The 25,031-nt window shown below is 44.7% G+C and overlaps 1 protein-coding gene across 8 annotated transcripts in view; it reads left to right on the plus strand.

Annotated features, from left to right (window-relative positions):
• Window positions 1–451: 451 nt before the first annotated feature.
• The window catches only part of TMEM192 (transmembrane protein 192), a 39,708-nt gene continuing 15,128 nt past the window's right edge, over window positions 452–25,031 (plus strand). For 3 of the 8 annotated variants that reach the window (XM_078366318.1, XM_078366317.1, XM_078366319.1), the window contains exons 1-5: window positions 452–592; window positions 1,062–1,193; window positions 9,119–9,265; window positions 12,061–12,325; window positions 22,221–22,355. In XM_078366318.1, coding sequence (XP_078222444.1) covers window positions 566–592; window positions 1,062–1,193; window positions 9,119–9,265; window positions 12,061–12,325; window positions 22,221–22,355 — 706 coding nt within the window. In that variant the 5' untranslated portion in view covers window positions 452–565. Of the gene's footprint in view, window positions 593–950; window positions 1,194–9,118; window positions 9,266–12,060; window positions 12,326–22,220; window positions 22,356–25,031 lie in introns of those variants that run through there. The other 5 variants (XM_035292718.3, XM_008992498.4, XM_078366320.1 and 2 more) reach the window with 4 other exon arrangements.

The raw sequence follows: 25,031 nt of genomic DNA on the forward strand, positions 1-25,031 counted from the left end.
TAAACAAACGCCGTAAACATTCCGAACTGCTTTGTTTTCCCATTGGTGAAATCTGTAAACATGTGACGGAAACTGGAATCTTTATTTTGCTCCTGTCCCTCTGCTGGTGGAGTAGGATTTTACCGCTGGTTCTACCTAGGCGTAGAGCTGTCTCTGCAAACAAAAATTAGGCAAGACCGAAAAAAGTTAATGTTCTTAAAAGATGTAAGTGGAGCCCGAAAATAGTTAAATTCTTGGGCTAGGAAGGCATCCTTTAATGCCCAAGTCTCCGGGTTAGAGAGGACCGAGCAGACGCGGCCAGAATCTCCAGGACCAGAGGTGGTGCAGGGGGTAGCCGCCGCCCACAGCCCAGGTCCTCTGGGCCGGCACGCCCCTCCCACCACCTCAGCTAATCCGGGCTGAGGGGGCGGGGATCGGGACAGCCGAAGGCGGGGCAGACGCAGGAGGGGGTGTGTCTAGGGCGGGGTCTGGCAGGTCCCTGAAGGTGGCTACTTTCGCTTCCAGCAGCGTCCCAGCCCAGGTGGAGAGTCGGGGCTGGCGGGGGTTCGACCTTTGGCGTCAGGAAATGGCGGCGGGGGGCAGGATGGAAGACGTGAGTGCACGGAGGCTGCGCGCGGCTGCCGGTCCCGGAATCCTCTTTTTCCTGTGTTGAGGCGCACTGGGCGGAGGCTGAGGGATGGAAACCTCCTTTAGCAAGTGCGGCCACAGCCGTAGGGGGCGCCGCCTTTGCCGGGGAGGCCTGGGCGCTGGGCTGTGGGAGGGCGCCGGGCGGCCGTGGAATCTGCGACACGCCGGGTCCGGGCTAATTTTCCTCGTGGAGACTAGGGCGGGCTTCTGGGCGGTGGGCGCGCGGCTCCAAAGGTTCCTGGCTGCTGCCCAGCCCACGTGCATGGCGCGTCTTTGGTCCCGGAACTGGCAGCTTCACGTGATGCGCGCCTGGCCTGACAGCCCTTCCTCCCCGCGAGTCTCCGGGCGCCGGGCCGCTGGGTTCCGCTCGGACCCCCCAGGGGCGCAGCGGGGCGAATCTCCCTTCCTGGTGGGGTCCCTTGCCTTGGCTGTAGAGGCTATGGACCTGGAGTGACAGCGACGCTCGGGCCGGGTGCCAGCGTACTGCGGACAGACCTGTCGCTATCATCGCCTGGAAACCCACACCAGAGAAAAACAGTGTCATGTGCTGTTTTGAATCTAGCATGGTAGGAATGTAAAGGTTTTTAAATCGTTGATAGATTCAAACCAGATTACGAAAAAAACACCAGTTGGCCCAGTTTACAGCGTGTGTAATACAGAATGATAGCATAATTACAAAAATCTTATTTCTTTGCTTAAGTATCATAAGACGTTTTTAGAGGAAACGTATATATGTCCAGAATTAACTGGATTTTCTATTGGAAAGTAATTTTTGCTTTTGAGAAATGCAAAGTTGACGGTTAAAGTACTAATTTGGGTTAATAAATTAGTAGGAATATTACTGTGATCCTACTGAATGAAGTACATTAAGAAAAGAAAGAAACATGAAACAGTCCCAGCGCTATGGTAGCTTAGATTCTTGAGCAGTGACCATAGTTAAATAATCTTGATGAAATAAAAACCAAACATTTCTAATGAGACTAAAATTTTCTATTTTTTCGAGTTGAGAAAATGGAAAATTAACTATAAGACCTGTAAGTAGACTTAAGACTCATATATATATTTAAAGCAAAATCTATTGTTTCTGAGTTTTTAAGGGTGAGCTTCATGAGCTGACAGTATATGGAAAAAAATGAATATGTAAGAAGAAAATGAGAGACTTAGAAAAACCACGTAGTAAGTGCTTCTTGGTTGATACTGAGCTGCTCTAGGGTTCTTGGATCTGTAGCTTTTAGCTTTAGGATGCATACAGTATTAGAAATCTGCTTCATCAAACACGGAAGAACGAAGCAGTCTGGGAGGCCCATGCCTGTAATCCCAGCACTTTGGAAGGCAGAGGCAGGCAGATCACCTAAAGTCAGGAGTTTGAGACCAGCTTGGCCAGCATGGTAAAAACTCTGTCTCTACTAAAAATACAAAAATTAGCCAGGCATGGTGGTGGGGGCCTCTAATCCCATCTACTCAGGAGGCTGAGGCAGAAGAATCGCTTGACCCCAGAAGGCTGAGGTTGCAGTGAGCCAAGATCACGCCACTGCCCTCCAGCCTGGATGACAGAGTGAGACTCCATCTCAAAAATAAAAAATAAAAAGAAATAAAAAATAATTAGAGATTAATGTTTTAACACCAACCACATATTGAAGTCACTTTAGATCTGACTAAGTCTCCTGCTTTTGGTATTTTGTAGACATGATTTCTAGTCTTCAGTAAAAAGCTAAAAATTGTGGACCATGCTTTGGGTGCAGACACTTAAATGAGTTGAATCAAAGACTTTGCGATAGTATGGATTCATTGTTTAGTAGGTACTTCAATTCCCAGCCAACATGGAGTAACCGGGAATAGATGTACCATTGTGCCTGAAACAACCAAAAAACTAGATATAACATAAGATACAACACTTTGTGAGATATTGGATGTCAGACAACAAAGGGTAGCAATCTCAGAAATGGGAAACAAATGCTGTGAACCCCATCACTGCCCTGGCTTACTGCCTTGAAAGAGTGCAGGCTGTGACAAGGCACGGGGAAACCAGGCAGAGCCCAGCAGATTTCTGAGTTGGTGAGATGGAGTTGAGGATCTAGGAGACGGAGGCAACTAGAGTTCCCAAGACAGCACCCAGAGAGGAGAGAGCTACAAAGAGGGAGAACTCTGAAGATCTGCATGGGGATCCCCCAGGCATCCAGTAGAGTGCTAATCGGGGCATGAGGAAGCTTTTGGAGGCCTCAAAAAGAACCACCTTAAAGGATTAGAAGGAACAGTTTCTCCATACAGGGCCAAGAATACTGCCTATTTCACCTACCAGCCAGACAAAACCCCCATAATTCACAGAACATGCGGGTGGAGTACTCAGAAAGGTCTTGTCTCAGTAGTGGAGTAGAATTAGCCCTAGATGAAGTCCACCTAATTTCTTAACGGCAAGACCAAAAAAATCAGACTGTTTCTACGTGACTTTGCTGTACTGCAGAACAAAGTTCAAGAATATAGGAATACAGAAAATGTCCAGCACCCACAGAGGTAAAATTGGAAATATCTGGCATTCAATAAAAAATTACAAGGCATGTAAAGAGGCAGGAAAATATGAGCTGTACTGAGTCCTTTGAAACTGATTCAGACATGAAATATGCTAGAAATAGCATATGGACATTACACATTGTTATGAATGCTTCTGTAAACGGAGGCATGGAAGATACAAAGTAGACCCAGCTCAAACTCGTCTAGATGAAAACTACAATGTTAGATGAAGGGTGGATTGCTTGAGCTCAGGAGTTTGAGACCAGGCTGGGCAACATGGTGAAACCCCATCTCTATTAAAAATACAGAAATCAGCTGAGCATAGTGGAGTGTGCCTGTGGTCCCAGCTACTTGAGAGACTGAGGCAGGAGAATCATTTGAACCCAGGAGGCAGAGTTTTCAGTGAGCTGAGATCCTGCCATTGCACTCCAGCCTAGGCAACAGGGCGAGACTCCATCTCAAAAAGATAGAGAGATCTTTAGAAGTAACTTGGGGGTAGATTGTAAAGTGATAGACTAAGAATTTGGACTTTGTCCTGAGAACTATGGAGGTTGTATTAGGATTATACAAAGGGACAGAACCAACAGGATATATGTATATATAAAAGAGAGTTTATTAGGGAGAATTGGCTCACAAGATTACACAGTGAAGTCCCATGATAGGCCACCTGCACGCCGGGAAAGGGAAAGTGGTAGTTGCACAGTCCAAGTCCAAAAGCTTCAAAACTAGGGAAGCCAACGGTGCAGCCTTCAGTCTACAGCCCAAGGCCTGAGAGCCCAAGCAAGCTGCTGGTGCAGGTCCCAGAGTCCAAAGGCCGAAGAACCTGGAGTCTGATGTCTAAGGGCAGGAAGAAAGGAAGCAAGTGTCTGACGCAGGGAAGAAAGAGAGCCAGAAGACTCAGCAAGCTGCTTATACCCCCATTCGGTGCTTGGTTCTAGCTGCATTCATGGCTGATTGGATGGTGCTCACCCTTATTGAGGGTGGTCTTCCTCTCCCAGTCCACTGACTCAAATGTCTGTCTCCTCATAGACATACCCAGAAACGATACTTTACCATCCATTTGACACAAATAGTGACCATCACAGGGAGCTACCCAAGGGTTTTGAGGAGAGAAACAGGAGTGTTTGCCTTGGAAGAATTCTGACAGCAGTGAAAGAGATTGCCGAGACCAGGAGACTGGAAGCTTCTAGTAAAAGGCCGTGGGAAATGGGAGGCCCTGGATTAAGATAGTGAGAATAGAGAGGAAAGAACAGGTTTAGGGGTTAGAATGGTAATGATTTTTTTCTCTTTTTATCATGCCCCAGTCCTAAGTGGATAGAATGTAATGATTATAGGAGTAGTATCTTTGTTTGGGTTGCTATAACAAAATACAGATGGAATTATTTACAAATAGGAATGTATTGCTCACAGTGCTAGAGGATAGAAGTCCACGGTTAAGGCATTCACAGATTCAGGAAGACCAAGATTAGGGTGCCAAGAGCCCTGGAGTGGGGTTGCTCTCTGCTTTAAAGATGGTGCCTTCTTCTGCGTCCTCATGTGGCGGAGGGTGGAAGGGAGCTTATTCGAGCCTCTTTTATAAGGGCACTAATCTCATTTATGAGGGTGGAACTCTCATGGCTTAATTACTTCCCAAAGGAAAGTGGGGGACTATTGAGGGACACCAACATTTAGACCATAGCAGGGTGCAAGTGAAAAGTAAGAGTTAATAAAAAGGCTAGGTATGGTGGCTCATACCTGTAATCTTAGTACATTGGGAGTCCACTTGGGAGGATTGCTTGAGACCAAGAGTTCAAGACCAACCTGGCCAACATAGTGAGATCCCATCTCATTTTTTATTTTAAAATGTAAAAATATTAAAAAAAACAATAAAGAGATAATAGTGGCTAATACTTATTGAGTGCTTTTCCTGTGTCAGGCAGTGTTATGAGCACTTGCATGCATAGTAACTTATTTAATATTTCTGACACAGCTACGAAGCAGGTGCTATTATTAGTCTCCTTTTTAGATGTAAAAACTGAGGCATGAGAGGTGAAGTAACTTGCTCTCAGCTAGAAAGTGGTGACACTTGTGCTGGAATCCAGGCAGTCTGCCTTCAGGAGCCTGCCCTTAACCACAGCTCTTATTGCCTTTGTGGATAGATTCCCCATGTGTCCTGATAATCTCTTCTGATTAGCCCACATCTTTGATGATGCCTATAACTGAGTTAGAAAATACCGCAGAGACAGGTTTGGGGCACTGAATTATTCATCTATCAAATGTTTGCCGAGTGACAACCCTGAGACTTTTGGGTGCTGGGATTACAAAGACAAGAGGTGTAGCGTTAACGGGTCCAATGAAGTCTAGTGGAGAAGAGATAAGTAAGAGACTATCACAGGATAGTATGATAGAAGAGGCAAGCACAGAACACTTTTAAAAACATGGAGGTTAGCATAATCCAGATTAGGGGCATCCAGAAAAGCCACGTGGTGGGAATTACCCCTTCTGAGCATGAAAGAATGCACAGACATTAGCCAAGGGAAGAGCAGATCTCGAAGCTCCAACATCTGCTGACAGAATGAGCTAGAGGCAGAGGGGTCTTGAAGAGAACAGGAGTAATCTGAATGGTACCATGAGTTATGGTAAACTAAACAGGAAGCAGTCTAGGCATTAAAATAAAAGAGTTGGCCAGCCATAGTGGCTCATGCCTATAATCCCAGCACTTCGGAAGGCCAAGGCAAGCGGATTACATGAGGTCAGGAGTTTGAGACCAGCTTGGCCAACGTGGTGAAACCCCATCTCTACTAAAAATACAAAAATTAGCTGGGCATGGTGGCGTGTGCCTGTAATCCCAGCTACTCAGGAGGCTGAGACAGGAGAATCCCTTGAACCCTGAAGGTGGAAGCTGCAGTGAGCAGAGATCAAGCCACTGCACTCCAGCCTGGGCAACAGAGCAAGACTCAATCGAAAAAAAAATAGGTACAGAGTAGTGTTGAATGCCTGTGACTGGAAATTGAGGAGCCCACTTCAGCACTCCAGAGCTGGGTTATACCCCAGATTACTGTATTTAACTGGGTTACCTTAGCACTCAACAGCCATCCCTTACATCATTTGTCCTAGTCCCTACTTCTTCTAAAATGAAGAGCTCTCATTCTATGTAGCCAAATCCTATTTATGAATGCTTCATTTCCATCTCATCGTAGTGTAATTAGCTAACCTAATTTTTTTGCATTGTCCTCTGTGCTTTTCCTTTGCTGACTTATTATGTACTTCCCATGCACCATATTCTTTTTCCTTTTTTTTTTTTTTTTGAGATGGAGTTTCGCTCTTGTTACCCAGGCTGGAGTGCAAGATGATCTTGATCTCTTGACCTCATGATCCACCTGCCTCGGCCTCCCAAAGTGCTGGGATTATAGGCGTGAGCCACCACTCCCGGCCCTCTTTTTCCTTTTTTTAACATGTGATGGGAACACTTAAGATCTACACTCTTAACAAATTAAAAGTATATACAGTGCAGTATTGGCCAACGTGGTGAAACCCCGTCTCTACTAAAAATACAAAAATTAGCTGGGCATGGTGGCGTGTGCCTGTATTGCACTGTATATACTTTTAATTTGTTAAGAGTGTAGATCTTAAGTATGTAAATATATATATGTGTGTGTGTATATGAATTTTTTTTTCTTTGAGACTGAGTCTTGCTCTGTCACCCAGGCTGGAGTGCAGTGGTGCGATCTTGGCTCACTACAATCTCTGCCTCCTGGGTCCAGGTGATTCTCCCGCCTCAGCCTCCTGAGTAGCTGGGATTACAGGTGCATGCCACCATGCCTGGCTAATTTTTTATATTTTTAGTAGAGACGATGTTTCACCATGTTGGCAAGGCTGGTCTCGAACTCTTGATTTCAAGTAATCTGCCCACTTCGGCCTCCCAAAGTGCCAGGATTACAGGTATGAGCCACTGCGCCCGGCCTTACAATGTAGAATTGTTAACTATAATTGCTATGCTGTCAGTAGATCTCTGTGCACTATATTCTATTGTGTATTCTTGTATTGTTATTTAGTCCTTCATGTCTTTATCTCTTACCTCCCCAATGAAAACCTAATCACTCTATAGTCTTTTACCCTAGGCAAAGTGTTATTCATAATAGTTTACAGTAAGGGCCTGAGATTGAGAAATAGTTTTGATTCATTTATATGGAGTAGAGACCTGAAAGAACTGTTGCTGTCAAAATTGTACCTTTAAATATGACTTGCTGAAATATTTAGGTGACAGCCTCCACATACTAAGTCTTTGTTGGCCACTTTGGTGACATTACAACTCTGTAGTTGCTTTCATTGAGAATCTGGTAGTTTGCCAGGCGTGGTGGCTCATGCCTGTAATCCCAGCACCTTGGGAGGCTGAGGCAGGCAGATCATGAGGGCAAGGGTTCGAGACCAGTCTGACCAGCATGGTGAAACCTCATCTTAAAAAAAAAAAGTCAGAGAGAATCTGGTATCTACAAACTGAAGTTTTCTCAAGGGCCAATCCAGGTCATCTGTTTCCATTAGTACACTAAAGTATTTCTATCATAATGGAAAGTTTGTTTTAAGAACTCTTAATAAAGCCTCCATCAACTTTTAAAAATTTTGTGGAACCACCAGAGACAGTTTAAGAACTGCAACTCTAGGGCAGCAGACCCAGGAAAGAAATGGGGAGATGTAGGTCAGAGGATACAAAGCAGCAGATACAGAGGATGAACAAGTCTACTGGAGTTACGTACAACATAGGACTACAGGGAATAAAATTGTACTATGTGTGGGATCCATGCTAAATGAGTAGGTTTTAGGTGCTGTTGCCACAAACACAAATAGTGGATTACCATGTGAGATGCTGGATGTGTTAATTTGCTCCGCTATAGTAACCTTTTTACTATCTGTATATGTCCTGTAACGTGTTATATGCCTTAAATATACATAATAAACCTTTTTTTTTCCTAACTAGAATAACCAGTTTAAATAAAACTTATTTTAAAAATTGCAACTGGGCCAGGTGTGGTGGCTTATGCCTATAATCCCAGCACTTTGGGAGCCCGAGGCAGGGGGATCACATGAGGTCAGGAGTTCAAGACTAGCCTGGCCAACATGGTGAAACTCCATCTCTAATAATAATAAAAAAAAGATATAGATATAATTGATTTAAGATTTCCTCTACCCATTTAAAAACTTGTTTTCCGAAGATGTACATAGTAGTTATTCATAGGAGAGTATTTTTTTTTTAATTGGCTTTAGGCTGATTGTGGTGGCTCACATCTGTAATCCCAGCAATATGGGAGGCCTAGACAGAAGGATCACTTGGTGCCAAGAGTTCAAGACCAGCCTGGGGCTGGGTGCAGTGGCTCATGCCTGTAATCCCACCACTTTGAGAGGCTGAGGCGGGTGGATCACCTGAGGTCAGGTGGATCACCTGAGGCCAGCCTGGACAACATAATGAAAACCCATCTCTACTAAAAATAAAAAAAATTAACTGGGTGTGGTGGGCCATGCTTGTAGTCCCAGCTACTCAAGAGAATCGCTTGAACCTGGGAGATGGAGACTGCAGTGAGTGGAGATTGCATCATTACACTCCAGCCTTGGCAACAGAGCAAAACTCTGTCTCAAAGACAAACTAAAAACAAAACACAAACAAAAAAGACCAGCCTGGGCAACATAGCGAGACCCTCTCTCTACAACTTTTAAAAAATTAATTAATTTTTAAAAATTGGCTTTAGGTAGGGAATGTGTTTTCTTGCCTTTAATTTGTATATGGTTAAAAAGCTCGGCTGGGCGTGGTGGCTCACACCTGTAATCCAAGCACTTTGGAGGCCAAGGCGTGCAGATCACCTGAGGTTGAGAGTTCAAGACCAGCCTGACCAACATGGTAAAACCTTGTCTTAAAAAAAAAAAAAAAAGCTTTATAGTTTAGTAGGTTTGTTTTAGAAACATAATCCAGAAAGTGGTGATTATAGCTTGCTTTCGTTTTTCTTCACCTTAGGGTTCCTTGGATATCACCCAGAGTATTGAAGACGACCCACTTCTGGAAGCCCAGCTTCTCCCACATCACTCACTACAAGCTCACTTTAGACCCCAATTCCATCCTCTTCCTACAGTCATCATAGTGAATCTTCTGTGGTTTATTCATGTAAGTTGGCTGGATGAAGGGGACCTATCCAGAGGTGATGTTTATAAAAAATATATGTGTTTCAGAGGGCAGTTGTGCTGTATCTAACAACATTTAAAATGTAGAGTGTGGTGGCTCACGCCTATAATCCCAGCACTTTGGGAGGCCGAGGTGGTTGGATCATAAGGTGAGGAGATCGAGACCATCCTGGCCAACATGGTGAAACCTTGTCTGTGCTAAAATATAAAAAAAATTAGCTGGGCGTGGTGGTGCACACCTGTAGACCCAGCTACTTTGGAGGCTGAGGCAGAATTGCTTGAACCTGGGAGGCAGAGGTTACAGTGACCCAAGATTGCGCCACTGCACTCCAGCTCTGGTGACAGAGCAAGACTCTGTCTCAAAAAAAAAAGCCCACCAGTAAAATGTAGGACAGATGTCCTTAGGATATCCTGACGGCTGTGTCATGGGCAAAAAAAAAGTACATATATTTTTACTTTGAAGAATTTTACATATTCTTCAAAGAATTCATTGTGGATATATTTGCACACATGTAAGGATATTGCTGATAATAGCAGTGTTGTCTATCATATCAAGAGACTGCAAACTACTTGCTATCCAGAGGACATTGTGTGCCCATTCACACTCGGCCCCTATTTGCAGTTTTTAAAAGGGAGTTGAGAGGGCTGGTGTGCACCTGTAGTCCTGTATATAATAGAATATTTCTAAGGACAGGCTGGTGGCTCACACCTGTAATCCCAGCACTTTGGGTGGCTGAGGCAGGTGGATCACCTGAGGTCTGGAGTTCAAGTTCAGCCTGACCAACTTGAAGAAACCCCGTCTCTACTAAAAATACAAAAAGTTAGCAGGGCATGGTGGCACATGCCTGTAATCCCATAATCTTCACTTGAACCTGGGAGGTGGAGGTTGTGGTGAGCTGAGATCACACTATTGCACTCCATCCTGGGCAAGAAGTGAAACTGTGTCACAAAAATAATAATAATAATAGAATATTTCTTTTTTTTTTTTTTGAGATGGAGTTTTGCTGTTGTTACCCAGACTGGAGTGCAATGGCACGATCTCGGCTCACTGCAACCTCCGCCTTTGGGGTTCAAGCAATTCCCCTGCCTTAGCCTCCTGAGTAGCTGGGACTACAGGCATGCGCCACCAAGCCCAGCTAATTTTTGTATTTTTAGTAGAGATGGGGTTCACCTTGTTGACCAGGATGGTCTCGATCTCTTGACCTTGTGATCCGCCCGCCTCGGCCTCCCAAAGTGCTGGAATTATAGGCGTGAGCCACCGCGGCCGGCCAATAATAGAATATTTCTAAAAGCATTCACAGACCTGTTAACACTTGTTGCCTCTCAAATGAGGACTGAGGGCCTTTGTGGAAGTGACACTAAAATATTTTACTGTTTACTTTTGAGTACTACTTGATTTTTTAACCATGTATATATATTACTTTTTCGGTTACAAAAAAGATGCAGCAGAGTCTATATATGGTAACATAGTTTATCAATTTACTTACACCCAGGTAATAATGTTAAGAAGACAAATCAATCCCAGCACTTTGGGAGGCCGAGGCGGGTGGATCACAAGGTCAAGAGATCGAGACCATCCTGGTCAACATGGTGAAACCCCGTCTCTACTTAAAATACAAAAAATTAGCTGGGCATGGTGGTGCGTGCCTGGAATCCCAGCTACTCGGGAGGCTGAGGCAAGAGAATTGCCTGAGCCCAGGAGGCGGAGGTTGCGGTGAGCCGAGATCGTGCCATTGCACTCCAGCCTGGGTAACAAGAGCGAAACTCCGTCTCAAAAAAAAAAAAAAAGAAGACAAATCAAGTTGCAGTGGAATAATACGTACAATTTTTATGTGATGACAAGATTGCAAATATCTGGCATTTATGAAAATGCTGTGAAAAGTCTTACTGCAGGCTTCATTGGTGGTGACTCCGCTGCCCGTCAGTTTAATCACTTCCTCCATTTTGATTATTATAGATTTGGAAGAACTAGGGGTTATTGTTGTTGTCTGCTGCAGTGTGAAAAACCAAGGGGGCTCGTTCTCACCACTCCTTGAGTATTTATAAGGATGGTGAATGGAGTTGATTGACTTGCTCAGCCTCTGCTCAGCCTCCTACCAATAGGTTTGTCTGTCTGTAGGGACCATATGCCCCAGCACATTTCCCGGGTTCCCCTGCAGCTGGGATTCCTCTCTGGCGAGGTGTACTGTGGGAGATGAGTTTGGAACTGAATCACTGGGGAGAGAGGTGGTATCCCCTTTCCTTGAGGGAACTAGTAGCTGTGGCATGGCTCCACCATGGCCTCCCAATTCCCAGATCTCAGCTGAGGCACTTTCTTCTTGGTACCACCATGTGCAGGGGTGGCCTTGTGGTTTCCAGATGGTGGCCTCTTTTTCTTCTTTCCTTTGACTTTTTGTATGACATACTCTGAACCAGCCTGGGTACCATAGCAAGAACCCATCTCTTTAAAAACTTTTTAAAAATTGGCCAGGTGTGGAGCCACGGGCCTGTAGTCCCAGCTACTCTAGAGACTGAGGTAGGAGGATTGCTTGAGTCCAGGAGGTTGAGGCTGCAGTAAGTCAAGATCACACCACTGCACTCCATCCTGGGCAACAGGGCAAGACCGTATCCACACAAAAAACAAAAGTACATTTAAACAAAACAAAAATACATTTAAAAACTCATTTATAAAGATAGGATAGTGGAAGCTATATGTATAAGAGTATATGCTGGGATGGTGGTTATTGCTTCCTAAGTCCAAATATTGCACATTAATCCTGCTGCTCTGCTTTCCCCCAGCTTGTGTTTGTTATTTTAGCATTTTTGACAGGTGTACTCTGTTCTTATCCTAATCCAAATGAGGACAAGTGCCCAGGAAATTACACAAACCCACTGAAAGTTCAGACGGTCATAATCCTCGGGAAGGTTATTTTGTGGATTCTCCATTTACTCCTTGAATGCTACCTCCAGTACCACCACAGCAAAGTCAGAAACCGAGGCTATAACTTGATCTACCGATCGACAAGGCATCTCAAGAGACTTGGGCTAATGATACACTCCTCGGGTATGTCCAGTTTTCTCTCAGCTACGTGGTTGCTTGAGGGACAAAAATGACAGAAGAAAGAATATATGAAGTTTGATTGTAGAATTGAATGTATTCTCTCATTTTTGTAAGGGTGATGTGTGTTGTGACCACTAAAATTCAGATCACCTTAATGTCGTAAAGCTTTTCTTATGAAATATACAGCCTTAATTTTCATTTGAAATCTATGATTTGTTATGAACATGGTATCCTCATATGCATATGTGAAATGTGGAACTATACCCTCTTTTGTTATCAGATGATTTACTCATCTCACAAAGATAGAAATGCTATTGCTGGCTGGGCGCGGTGGCTCACGCCTGTAATCCCAGCACTTTGGGAGGCCGAGGCGGCTGGTCAAGAGATCAAGACCATCCTGGTCAACATGGTGAAACCCTGTCTCTACTAAAAAAATACAAAAAATTAGCTGGGCATGGTGGCGTGTGCCTGTAATCCCAGCTACTCAGGAGGCTGAGGCAGTAGAATTGCCTGATCCCAGGAGGCGAACGTTGCAGTGAGCTGAGATCGCGCCATTGCACTCCAGCCTGGGTAACAAGAGCAAAACTTCGTCTCAAAAAAAAAAAAGAAATGCTATTGCTATTTGATGTTTCTGAGGATAAGGAAAGGGAATTATTTTATTTTATTTTATTTTTTCTGGGACAGGGCCTTCCTCTGTCACCCAGGCTGGAAGGCAGTGGCGCCATCATGGCTTACTGAAGCCTGGAACTCGTGGGCTAAGCAATTCTCCCACCTCAGCCTCCCAAGTAGCTGAGACTACAGGTGCATACCACCATACCCAGCTAATTAAAAAAAAAAAACTTTTATGTAGAAACAGGTTCTCACTGTGTTGCCCAGGCTGGTCACTTGAATCCTGGCCTCAAACAATCCTCCTGCCTCAGGCTCACAAAGCACTAGGATTACAGGTGTGAGCCAGTCCTGATGGGAACTTTTTAAAAATGAAGCTCAGTGCTTTTCTTGTGGTAGGAGACAGTAATGGTTAGTTCCTAGGAAAGAGGGACTGTTATGCAATGAGATGCGTTATATCAAACAGAAAACTTGAAAAACACACAGGCCCTAATATAGGAAGGCAAGACCAGAAGATCCATATAGGACCTAGAATGCACAAGTACCTGCTTTTCTTTATTGTTGCAGACATTTTAAAGATTTAGTGGACTTAAATTGAACTTCTTTAGGTAAATTTGGCATTAAGCTACAGTAAAGGGCTGGGTACAGTGTCTTATACCTGTAATCCTAGCACTTTGGGAGGCTGAGGTGGGCAGATCCCTTGAGGTCAGGAGTTTGAGATCAGCCTGGGCAACATGATGAAACCACCTCTCTACTAAAAATGTAAAAATTAGCCAAGCGTGGTGGCGTGCCCCTGTGGTCCCAGCTACTCTGGAGGCTTAAGTGGGAGGATTGTTTGAGCTGAGATGATGCCACTGTGCTCCAGACTTTAGCCCTGGTGACAGAGTTAGACCCCGTCTCAAAAAAACAAAAAAGAAAGAAAAAGTTGTAGTAAATAACTGAGTATCAGTTTCTACCTCGTAGAAAGATTCTGTTTTTCAATTTGAGTCTAGAATCAATCTTTAAAAATTTTGAATCCAGGCCAGGCATAGTGGCTCACACCTGTAATCCCAACACTTTGGGAGGCCATGACAGGAGGATCCCCTGAGGTCAGGATTTTGCAAACAGCCTGGCCAACATGGTGAAACCCCATCTCTACTAAAAATAAAAACGAACATTAGCCAGGTGTGGTGGCGTGTGCCTGTAGTCCCCAGCTATTCGGGAGGCTGAGGCAGGAGAATTGCTTGAACCTGGGAGGCAGAGGTTGCAGTGAGCTGAGGTCGTGCCACTGCATTCCAGCCTGGGCAACAAGAGTGAAACTCTGTCTCAAAAAAGAAAATAATTGAATCCATATGTAGTCTTCCTACTTGGTGAGGGATGGGGGTTGAGAGGAGTAAGAAAAAGAAAAAGAGAAAAAGAAAAAAAAATTTTTTTTGAATCCAGGCTGGGCACAATTGCTCATGCACATAATCCCAGACCTTTGGGAGGCCAAGATAGGAGGATTACTTGAGGCCAGGAGGTCGAGACTAACCTGGGCAACATAACCCTGCCCCATCTCTACCAAAAATGAGAAATTTAGTGCTGTAACAAATGAGCACCAAGTTAAGTTTGAAAAAAAAAAAAAAAAAAAAATTGGCTGGGCACCATGGCTCACACCTGTAATCCCAGCACTTTGGGAAGCCAAGAGAGGTGGATCACCTGACATCAGGAGTTCGAGACCAGCCTGGCCAACATGGTGAAACCCTGTCTCTACTAAAAATACAAAAGTTAGCTGGGTGTGGTGGCAGGTGCCTATAATCCCAGCTACTTGAGAGGCTGAGGCAGGAGAATTGCTTGAACCGTGGAGGTGGAGGTTGCAGTGAGCCAAGATCATACCATTGCACTCCAGCCTGGGTGACAAGAGCAAAAATCTGTCTTAAAAAAATAAATAAATAAGGCTGGGCATGGTGGCTCATGCCTGTAATCCTAGCACTTTCGTTGGCTGAGGTGGGTGGATCACTTGGGGTCAGGAGTTCGAGACCAGCCTGGCCAACATGGTGAAACCCTGTATGTACGAAAAATAGGAAAATTAGCTGGGCATGGTGGTGGGTGCCTATAGTCCCAGCTACTCGGGAGGCTGAGAATCACTTGAACCCAGGAGGTGAAGGTTGCAGTGAGCAGAGAACGTGCCACTACACTCTAGTCACTCCAATCTGGGTGACAGAATGAGACTCCATCTCAAAATAAATAAATAGATAAATAAATGAATAAAAACAAAATAAATAAATTAGCCAATAAATTAGCCATGTGTGGTGGCCTGTGCCTGTAGTCCTAACTACTTTGGAGGCTGAGGTGGGAGGATCCACTTGAGTCTAGGAGTCTGAGCTATGATTATGCACCACACTTCAGCCTTGGTGAAAGAGTGACATGCCCCTATGTAAAAAAAGAAAAAAAATTGAATCCAAATTAGAGACTTCTTTTTTTTCCTTTTGTTAGTACATTTTTGTAAAGGGCAGGCTGCAAGTTCATCTACTCCGTTAAAATTCTCAGTGGAGGCTGAAGGGCTATGCTATAGCAGAGAGAAGCAATTTATAGAGATGGGTGATCTTGGCTGCTCTTGAAGAGGAAACGTTTATTGCTTTCTGTCTCCTTTGAGAATGAGCTTGAAAATGTTTAACTGTAGATATGCAGCACTTTCTTTTGGCCAGAAGATGTCAGGATAACACAAAGATTAAAAAAAAGAAAAAAACTTAGTTTTAACCTACAACAGATCTTACGTGATCTGTGGCCAGTTTATATTCACTTTCTCAAGTGATGGTCTGGAAATAGCATTTTTGAAGCTCACAAAGAGATTGTCTGATCTTTAACCTTTCCAAAATCTGCCTTTCAAATTCTTATTAAACATGTGAAACTTAACATGATCTATTTCTAAATACTTGGAACTTTAGAATCACAGGTGATACCATGTTTATGTGAAGACCCAGAAAATCAAATGGAATGGAGCAGGTATTTACCTTATTTCTGTTTTTAAAAACATCTTTTATTGGCCAGGTGCAGTGGCTCATACCTGTAATCCCAGCACTTTGGGAGGCCAAGGAAGGCAGATCATGAGATCAGGAGATTGAGACCATCCTGGCTAGTATGGTGAAACCCTGTCTCCACTAAAAACACAAAAAATTAGCTGGGCGTGGTGGTAGGTGCCTGTAGTCCCAGCTATTTGGGAGGCTGAGGTAGGATTGAACAAGGGATGGGGAGGTTACAGTGAGCCAAAAATCACACCACTGCACTCCAGCCTGGTTGACAGAGCAAGACTCCATCTAAAAAAAAAAGTTATTTCTTATTTGCAAAAAAAAAAAAAAAAAGGTCAGTCTATGGAGGTATAGGACTTATAAATAACAATAGTATTATTAACTTTAGCCTGATACATTTTGTTATTTTCTAGAGAAGAAAAAAAAATTATTTATTTTTGGATGAGGGTGGGAGAAAAGGCTTTGCTTTTCTACCAAGTAAAAATATTTGGCTGGGCGCGGTCGCTCATGCCTATAATCCCAGCACGTTGGGAGGCCGAGGCAGGTGGATCAGAAGGTCAAGAGATCGAGACCATTCTGGTCAACATGGTGAAACCCTGTCTCTACTAAAAATACAAAAAATTAGCTGGGTGTGGTAGCGCACACCTGTAGTCCCAGCTACTCGGGAGGCTGAGGCAGGAGAATTGCTTGAACCCAGGAGGCAGAGGTCGCAGTGAGCCAAGATCACGCCACTGTACTCCAACCTGGGTAACGAGTGAAACTCCATCTCAAAAAAAGATATATATATTTACTAAATTTACCTGTTGTTCTTCCTTAGATCCAAATACACTTTTTTTTTTTTTTTTTTTGAGACAGGGAGTCTTGCTCTGTTATCCAGGCAGGAGTGTAGTGGCATGAACTCAGCTCACTGCAACCTCTGCCTCCCAGGTTCAACTGATTCTCCTGCCTCAGCCTCCCAAGCAGCTGGGACTACAGGCATACATCACCACACTCAGCTGATTTTTGTATTTTTAGTAGAGGCAGGGCTTCACAATGTTGGCCAGGGTGGTTTCAAACTCCTGACCTCAGGTGATCTGCTAACCTCGGCTTCCAAAGTGCTGGCATTACAGGCGTGAACCATTGCACCCAACCTAATATTTGATAGAGTTCAAAATGTATTTGGGCCAGGCACTGGCCAAAATGTATTTGGCTTACGACTGTAATACCAGCACTTTGAGAGGCTGAGGCAGGTGGGTCACTTGAGGTCAGGAGTTTGAGACAGGCCTGGCCAACATGGTGAAACCCCATCTCTACTAAAAATACAAAAAAAAAAAAAAAAAAATTAGCTAGGCATGGCTGAGGTGGTGGCAGGCACCTATAATCCCAGCTACTTGAGAGGCTGAGGTGGGAGAATTGCTCAAGCCTGGGAGGTGGATGTCGCAGTGAGCGAAGATGGTGCCACTGTATTCCAGCCTGAGCCAATAGAGTGAGACTCCATCTTAAAAAAAAAAAAATCAATTATTATTAGTTATATAGCCAAGTTGCATATTTGGGGCTCTTTTCCCATTAAAATGAAAACTTGGTCCTTCACTGAAAATATTTTACCCCATCAGATGGGTCCAGTCAAGCAGTGTTCCTCTCTGGGGCCTCAGAGTGTGAAGCCAGAGGTTGGGGACATGCAAAAGTGCAGTTCCCTCGAAGGTAAATTTGGTAAGAATACTTATTTATAAAGCAGGTCCTAGTAGGAATTCTAGGGCCTGAGAGCATAGTGATTGTGTCCTTCCTGCACACCCTTAGTTCTCAGGGGCCCACATTCTTTGGGATTCTTTGGCATTCTAAGACATTCTGTCTTAGTTGACTCGTGGAAATGCCTACTGGAGTCCGCACTGATATCTGGGCCTGGTGCCCTGCGGTGAGCCAGAGAGGCTAGGTCTCTCCTGTAGCATAGCATCTGACTGCAAGTCCCCTGTGAGTTGTCTGGAGGAGGGGCTGCATAGCATGTGCCTAGAACTGAAAATCAGAATTATTGTTATAATAATGATAGTGATATATGACACTTACTGCATGTCTACTTAGGCATTGTTAGTTCATTTCTTCCTACCAGAACCCTGTGTGATAAATATAATTTCCTCCGTTTTATACTGAAGGAGTCCAGGTCTGGGTGAGATCGTGGGTTTTGTTTCTAGGAGGCAGCAGGTCCTACACTGGATCCCGGGGGTGGCAGCTCTTAGCTTGTGGTCATTAAAGAACCTCCCCAGCCCACAGGAACTTATTTCTTCCAGATATTTTTAGTGAATAGCAAGTATTCCATTAACCTTAGAATTTTTTTTTTTTTTTTTTTTGAGACAAAGTTTTACTCTCATTGCCCAGGCTGGCACAATTTGGCTCACTGCAGACTCCGCCTCCCAGGTTCAAGTGATTCTCCTGCCCCAGCCTCCTGAGTAGCTGAGATTACAGGTGTGCACTACCACACCTGGCTAATTTTGCATTTTTAGTAGAGATTGGGTTTTACCATATTGGTCAGGCTGGTCTCAAACTCCTGACCTCAAGTGATCCATCCACCTCAGCCTCCCAAAGTGTTGGGATTACAGGTGTGAACCACTGTGCCTGACCTAGAATCTTTTTAAAATGGTGATTGAAGTAAAACAGAAAACATTTAGGCTATGTCTATCGTTATAAAACCATTTTAAAAACACCAAAGTAGGCCAGGCATGGTGGCTCACACCTGTAATCCCAGTACTTTGGGACGCCAAGGCAGGCGGATCACTTGAGGCCAGGAGTTCCAGAGCAACCTGGCCAACATGGAGAAAGCCTGTCTCTACTGGCTGGGCACAGTGGCTCACACCTGTAATCCTAGCACTTTGGGAGGCCGACGTGGGCGCATCACCTGAGGTCAAGAGTTTGAGACCACCCTCACCAACATGGAGAAACTCTGTCTCTACTAAAAATACAAAATTAGCTGGGTGTGGTGGCACATGTGGGCAATCTCAGCTACTCTGGATGCTGAGGCATGAGAATTGCTTGAACCCGGGAGGTAGAGGTTGCAATGAACCGAGATCGAGCCATTATACTCCAGCCTGGGCAACAAGAGAGACACTTTGTTTAAAACAACAACAACAACAAAAACTGTTTCTACTAAAAATACAAAAATTAGCTGGGCGTGGTGGCAGGCCCCTGTAATTCCAGCTGCTAGGGAGGCAGAGAATCACTTGAACTAGGGAGGCAGAGGTTTCAGTGAGCTGAGATCCTGCCAGCCTGGCCAACAGAGTAAGACTCTGTCTCAAAGGAAAAAAAAAGACATCAGTTATTAGACTGTTACTGTATAATTGGAGAGTGTATTTGGTTAGCACAAAACTGATAAGGAGGCTGGTGTGGTAACCCAGAGCTGAAGCAACTTTCATCTGAGCTAAGATATTGTATAGGGTGGCCTTTTTCAAGGAGGGGACTTGTGTAATGTCCACAGCACATACCATTATAGGGAATGTTTTATTTCAGTATGCCTTTCCCACCAGACTGCAAACTTCATGTCCATAGAACTTGCTGGTATGTAGGATTTGCCCAGTACTTTGAAAACTCCTTTGAAAATGCTTTCATTTCTCTGGGTAAGTTTTTTTTCCTAGTATTTCTTTCCAAAATGTTGTAAAACCGTATTGGCTGGGTCCGGTGGCTCACGCCTATAATCCCAGCACTTTTGGGAGGCCAAGGCGAGCAAATCAAAAAGTCAGGAGTTCAAGACTAGCCTGGCCAACATGGTGAAACCCCGTCTCTACTAAAAATACAAAAAATTAGCCAGGCATGGTGACACATGCCTGTAATCCCAGCTACCCAGGAGCCTGAGGCAGGAGAATCGCTTGAACCTGGGAGGCAGAGGTTGCAGTGAGCTGAGATCATGCTACTACACTCCAGCCGTGGCTAATTTTTGTATTTTTAGTAGAGACAGGGTTTCGCCATGTTGGCCATGATGCTCTTGAACTCTTGATTGTTAAAACGCGTGTTCTGAATGAAGAGACCCCCAAACAGGCTTTGCGTGAGGAACATGGCTGTTTATTCACCTGGGTGCAGGTGGGCTGAGGCCGAAAAAGGCGTCAGTGGAGTGTGGTGGGATAGGAGTTGGTTTTATAGGTTGTCGGGGAGGCAGTGGAAAGTTACAAAAGTTACCCAGCTACAGCTGGCAGTTTTTTGCAAGCTGGGAAGGGGTTGTAGGTTGTTGAGTCAGGAGGTTGGCCAAGCTGGGAGGGAGTTGTAGGGTGTGGAGTTAACAAGTTGGCCAAACTGGGAGGAGGTCATAGGGTGTGGAGTCACTAAGTTGGCCAAACTGGGTTACAGAGTCCAAAGGCCTTGTCAGTTGAGGCTGGAACAAGAAACAATAGAAGAATGTCTCAGGAACTCATCTGGGGTGTACATGCAGGTCACATAGATTATCATGGTGAGGTCAGACCTTACACTGACCTCAAGCGATCCACCTGCCTCCGCCTCCCAAAGTGTTGGGATTATAGGTGTGAGCCACCGCACCTGGCCCCTCTCTTCTTGAGTTCTGTAATTTGCTAGAATGGCTCACAAAACTCAGGGAAACACTTTACTTATGTTTACTGGCTTATTACAAAGGAGATCAATGAACAGCCAGGTGAAGAGGTACATGGCATGAGGTCTAGCAGGGTCCCACGTACAGGAGCTTCTGTCTACATGGAGTTGGAGTGGACCACCCTCCTGGCAACCCAGAAGTTCATCAAAATGTGTATTCAATAGTTTTTATAGAACTTTAAATCCAGCCTCCCTCCTCCTCTGCCCTTCCCTGAGGTTCGTGGGTGGGGCTGAAAGCTCTAATCACTGGTCATCTTGGTGACCAGCCCCACCATGAGACTGTGTAGGGGCCCCACCCTAAGTCATGTCATCAGCATAAACTGATGAGATGTGATGGAAAGGACTTGCCATGAATAACAAAAGGCACTTCTCTCAGGAAATTCCAAGGGTTTTAGGAACTCTATACAAAGACCAAATGGACCTGCTGACTCAGAACACCATACTCCAAAGTGTGGGTGCGTGGGGGGGCATGGTGCGTACTCCAAACTAAAGGAGCTTGGAGCAGGCTCAGGAGCGGAGTGTCTGCCTTCCTGCCCTCCTCTTTCGTGTCCTTCTTTCTCACTGGCCAGTCGTAGAAACCAGAACTCCTCTTCCCAAAGGCAGGCCTTAGAAACTAGAATCCTCTCTCCAAAGCAGGCCATAAAACCTAGAAAGGTTACTCTCTCTCTTTACCCTTTTCCCTTGAAGACTCTTAATTTTGGAGGGGTCCTGCCCTATATGTCAGGAGGGTTGGGGGTGAGGAGTCTACACAGAGAAGCCAAGAATAATCTGAATTAACAGGCCTTGCTGGGTTTCCCCCTTCAGTCTATTCCCATTAGATCATATTTTGTCCAATCACATTTCTACAAGGCTGTCCATTCTTCATCAAATGTAAGCATAAGAATAGTTTTCTCATCAGGTGCGCTGGTGATGTACAGGTTCACACCTGTAATCCCAGCACTTTGGGAGGCTGAGGCGGGTGGATCATGAGGCGAGGAGTTTGAGACCAGCCTGATCAACATAGTGAAACCCTGTCTCTACTAAAAATACAAAAATTAGCTGGGTGTAGTGGCATGGGCCTGTGATCCCAGCTACTCAGGAGGCTGAGGCAGGAGAATTGCTTGAACCTGGGAGGAGGAGGTTGCAGTGAGCTGAGATCATGCCACCTCACTCCAGCCTGGGCAACAGAGTAAGATGCCATCTCAAAAAAAAATAGTTTTCTCTGGGTCTTTTGTTCTTTCTTCCCCCCCGCCCCCCCCCCGAGATAGGGTCTTGCTCTGTTGCCCAGGCTGGAGTGCAGTGGCGTGACGTCAGCTCACGGCACCTCAATCTTCCTGACTCAAGCAGACCTCCCACCTTAGCCTCCCAGGAGAATCGCTTGAACCCAGGAGGCAGAGGTTGCAGTGAGCTGAGATTACGCTATCCCAGGTAGCTGGGACTACGGGTGTGTGCCATCATGCCTGGCTCACATTTTATATATTTTTTGTTTGTAGAGATGGGGTCTTGCTACGTTGCCTAAACTGGTCTGTCTTAACCACCTAGGCTCAAGCAATCCTCTTGCCTTGGCTTCCCAAAATGCTGGAATTACAGGTGTGAGCCACTGCGCCTGGCCTGGGTGTTCATTTCTGAAGGCTCTGATCACTCAGGAAATTACAAGTGTTTTAGGAACTCTGTGTTGGGAACCAGACAAAGACCAAGTATATGTTGGCCAAAGACCATACATTTCTTTCTCATTACACGCTGTGTTTTCTGTTTGTCCTCCTCAGGCAACACAGTGCTTCTCCTCATACTGTGCATGCAACACTCCTTCCCGGAGCCTGGGAGATTGTATCTTGACCTCATTCTGGCCCTCCTGGCCCTGGAACTCATCTGTTCCCTCATGTGTCTCCTCATTTACACAGGTGAGAATTATAATGAGGCTGTTCTTAAAGGAACTTTGAACTACTTCTTTTCCTCCTAGTTTAAAGTATAGCTCATTTTCTTAGTGACAAGGATGTTCTCTGTGTATCTGAGTGAAAACCACATCCAGACGTCTTTAATTTCAAACCAACAGGAAGGTACAACCACCACCAGTAAGACCCAGTTCTTCTAAAATTGTGTCATTAATTAATTTTTGTCAGTGCAAGTGAAACTTTTCCATTAAAACAAGACACAAACTTTTTGGGCTGGGAATGGCACCTCAAGCCTGTAATATCAGCACTTTGGGAGGCTGAGGCAGGTAGATCACTTGAGCTCTGGAGTTCAAGACCAGCCTGGACAACATGGTGAAACCCCATCTCCACCCAAAATACAAAAAATTAGCCACGTATGGTGGTGCATGCCTGTGGTCCCAGCCCCTCGGGAGGCTGAAGTGGGAGAATCACTTGAGCCTGGGAGGCAGAGGTTGCAGTGAGCTGAGATCACGTGCCTGCACTCCAGGCTGAGTAAGACTCTGTCTCTTAAAACAACAACAGCAAAATAATTCACAAACTTTTGGTTCACTGAAACGTCAGCTTGGCATTTAAAATTAAAAATTAAGAAATAGGCCAGTCACAGTGGTTCATATCTATAATCCCAGCACTTTAGGAGGCTGATGTGGGAGGATCTCTTGAGCCCAGGAGTTTCAGACCAGCTTGGGCAACAAAGGGAAATCTAATCTCTATTTTAAAAAATTAGCCAGCTATGGTGGTGCACAGCTGGAGTCCCAGCTACTAGGGAGACTGAGGCAGGAGGATTGCTTGAGCCTGGGAGGTTGATTGCAGTGAGCCACGATCACCCTGCTATACCCCAGCCTGGGCGACAGCAAGACTCTGTTATCTCAAAAAAAAAAAGAACAGAAAAGAAAAAGAAATGAAAAATAAATAAAAATAAGTTAATTCGTAGCTAAATTATAGATGCAAAAACTGCATTTATGAATCTAAAATTCAGCTGGGTAAATTTTTTTTCTTATTTATATTATATATACATATATATATATATATATATTTTACACACACACACACACACACATATATATATGTATATATATATATAACTGATACAGGGTCTTGCCCAACGTGGTCTCCAGCTCCTGAGCTCAAGCAGTCCTTCCCATCAGCCTCCCAAAGTGCTGGGATTACAAGTGTGAACCACTGTGCCTGGCCCCCAAATTTTTTAAAGTTAAAAGGAAAACAAAACAAAACTGTATTTAGCCCAAACTTACAGGGTGAAAAAATCTGTAAATAGTGACCAAGCCCGTCTCTCTTTTTAGTATTTTGATATTCTAGCATGTGTGCTTTCCTTGGCTTATTATGGGAAGGATGAAGGGAAAATTCTTGTTACATGTGATTGCTTTAGTGTTATTGCCTGACCTGTGATCTGAAAAATGCCAAATGCATTCAATTTAACTTACTTTAAGGGCTGGTTGTAGTGGCTCACACCTGTAATCCCAGTGCTTTGGGAGACCAAGATGGGTTAGGAGTTCGAGACCAGCCTGGGCAACTTAGTGAGGCCCTTTTTCTACAGCATGTTTTTTTAATTAGCCAGGTGTGGTGGTGCACACCTGTAGTCTCCGTTACTTGGGAATCTGAGGCCAGAGGATTGTGTGAGCCCAGGAATTCAAGGTTACAGTGAGCCATGATCACACCACTATACTCCACCCTGGGTGACAGAGTGAGACCCTGTCTCTAACAACAACAAATTATTCAAAAACTGCAGAGATGAGTCTGAAAGGTGGACTTTTTTTTTTGAGATGATGTTTCACTCTATCACCCAGGCTGGTGTGCAGTGTTGCGATCTTGGTTCATGGCACCCTCTGTCTCCTGGATTTAAGTACTCAGCTTCCCAAGTAGCTGGGACTACTGGCATGTGCCACCACGCCCAGCTAATTTCTTGTATTTTTAGTAGAGATGGAGTTTCATCATGTTGGCCAGGCTGGTCTCAAATTCCTGACCTCAGGTGGTCCACCCACCTCAGCCTCCCAATGTGCTGGGTTGACAGGTGGGAACCACCATGCCTGGCCTGAAAGATGGACATTTTTATATTGTCAGACTATAGGTACCTCTTTTATTTCTGCCTCTTACTTTTACTTTAATACCATATCACTGTTATCCCCAATACTCCAATCCAAGAAACTTCTGTCTTCTATATCTAAGAGAGGACCTGTTCTGAGTTTCTTTATTTAGGAATTATTATGTTGAGATGCTATTTTAGGGAGATGAGACAGGAACTAAACAACTTACCTGATCTTTCAGTGACATTTGACTTATTGTTTCACTCCCTGCTTAAAATGGTCCTTCCCTTGTTCTGGGACTCTTGCTTTCCTGGTCTCTTGCCTGCCTCTCCAGCTGCCTCACTTTGTTCTCCTTTGCTGAGTGTTCTCCTAGACCCTTCAGTGGAGGAACCTCAAGGCGTAGTCTTGGTCATTCCTAGCCTGGCAGTATAGAGCCTCATCTTCTGTGCCCAGTTCCATTTCTGGCCTTAAGATGCTTGTCATTTCTAGTTTTCTTGACTGCTAAAAGTTAAGGGCTTCTAGTTAAATTTCCTCACTTTATTCTTTGGCTGCCTGCTTCCTTCCTGGTGCTTTCTGATGAACTCTGTGCAAATCTCCTAATCTTTTC

Source organism: Callithrix jacchus, chromosome 3 (genome assembly GCF_049354715.1).
Source record: "Callithrix jacchus isolate 240 chromosome 3, calJac240_pri, whole genome shotgun sequence".
In the NCBI taxonomy this organism is placed as follows: domain Eukaryota; kingdom Metazoa; phylum Chordata; class Mammalia; order Primates; family Cebidae; genus Callithrix; species Callithrix jacchus.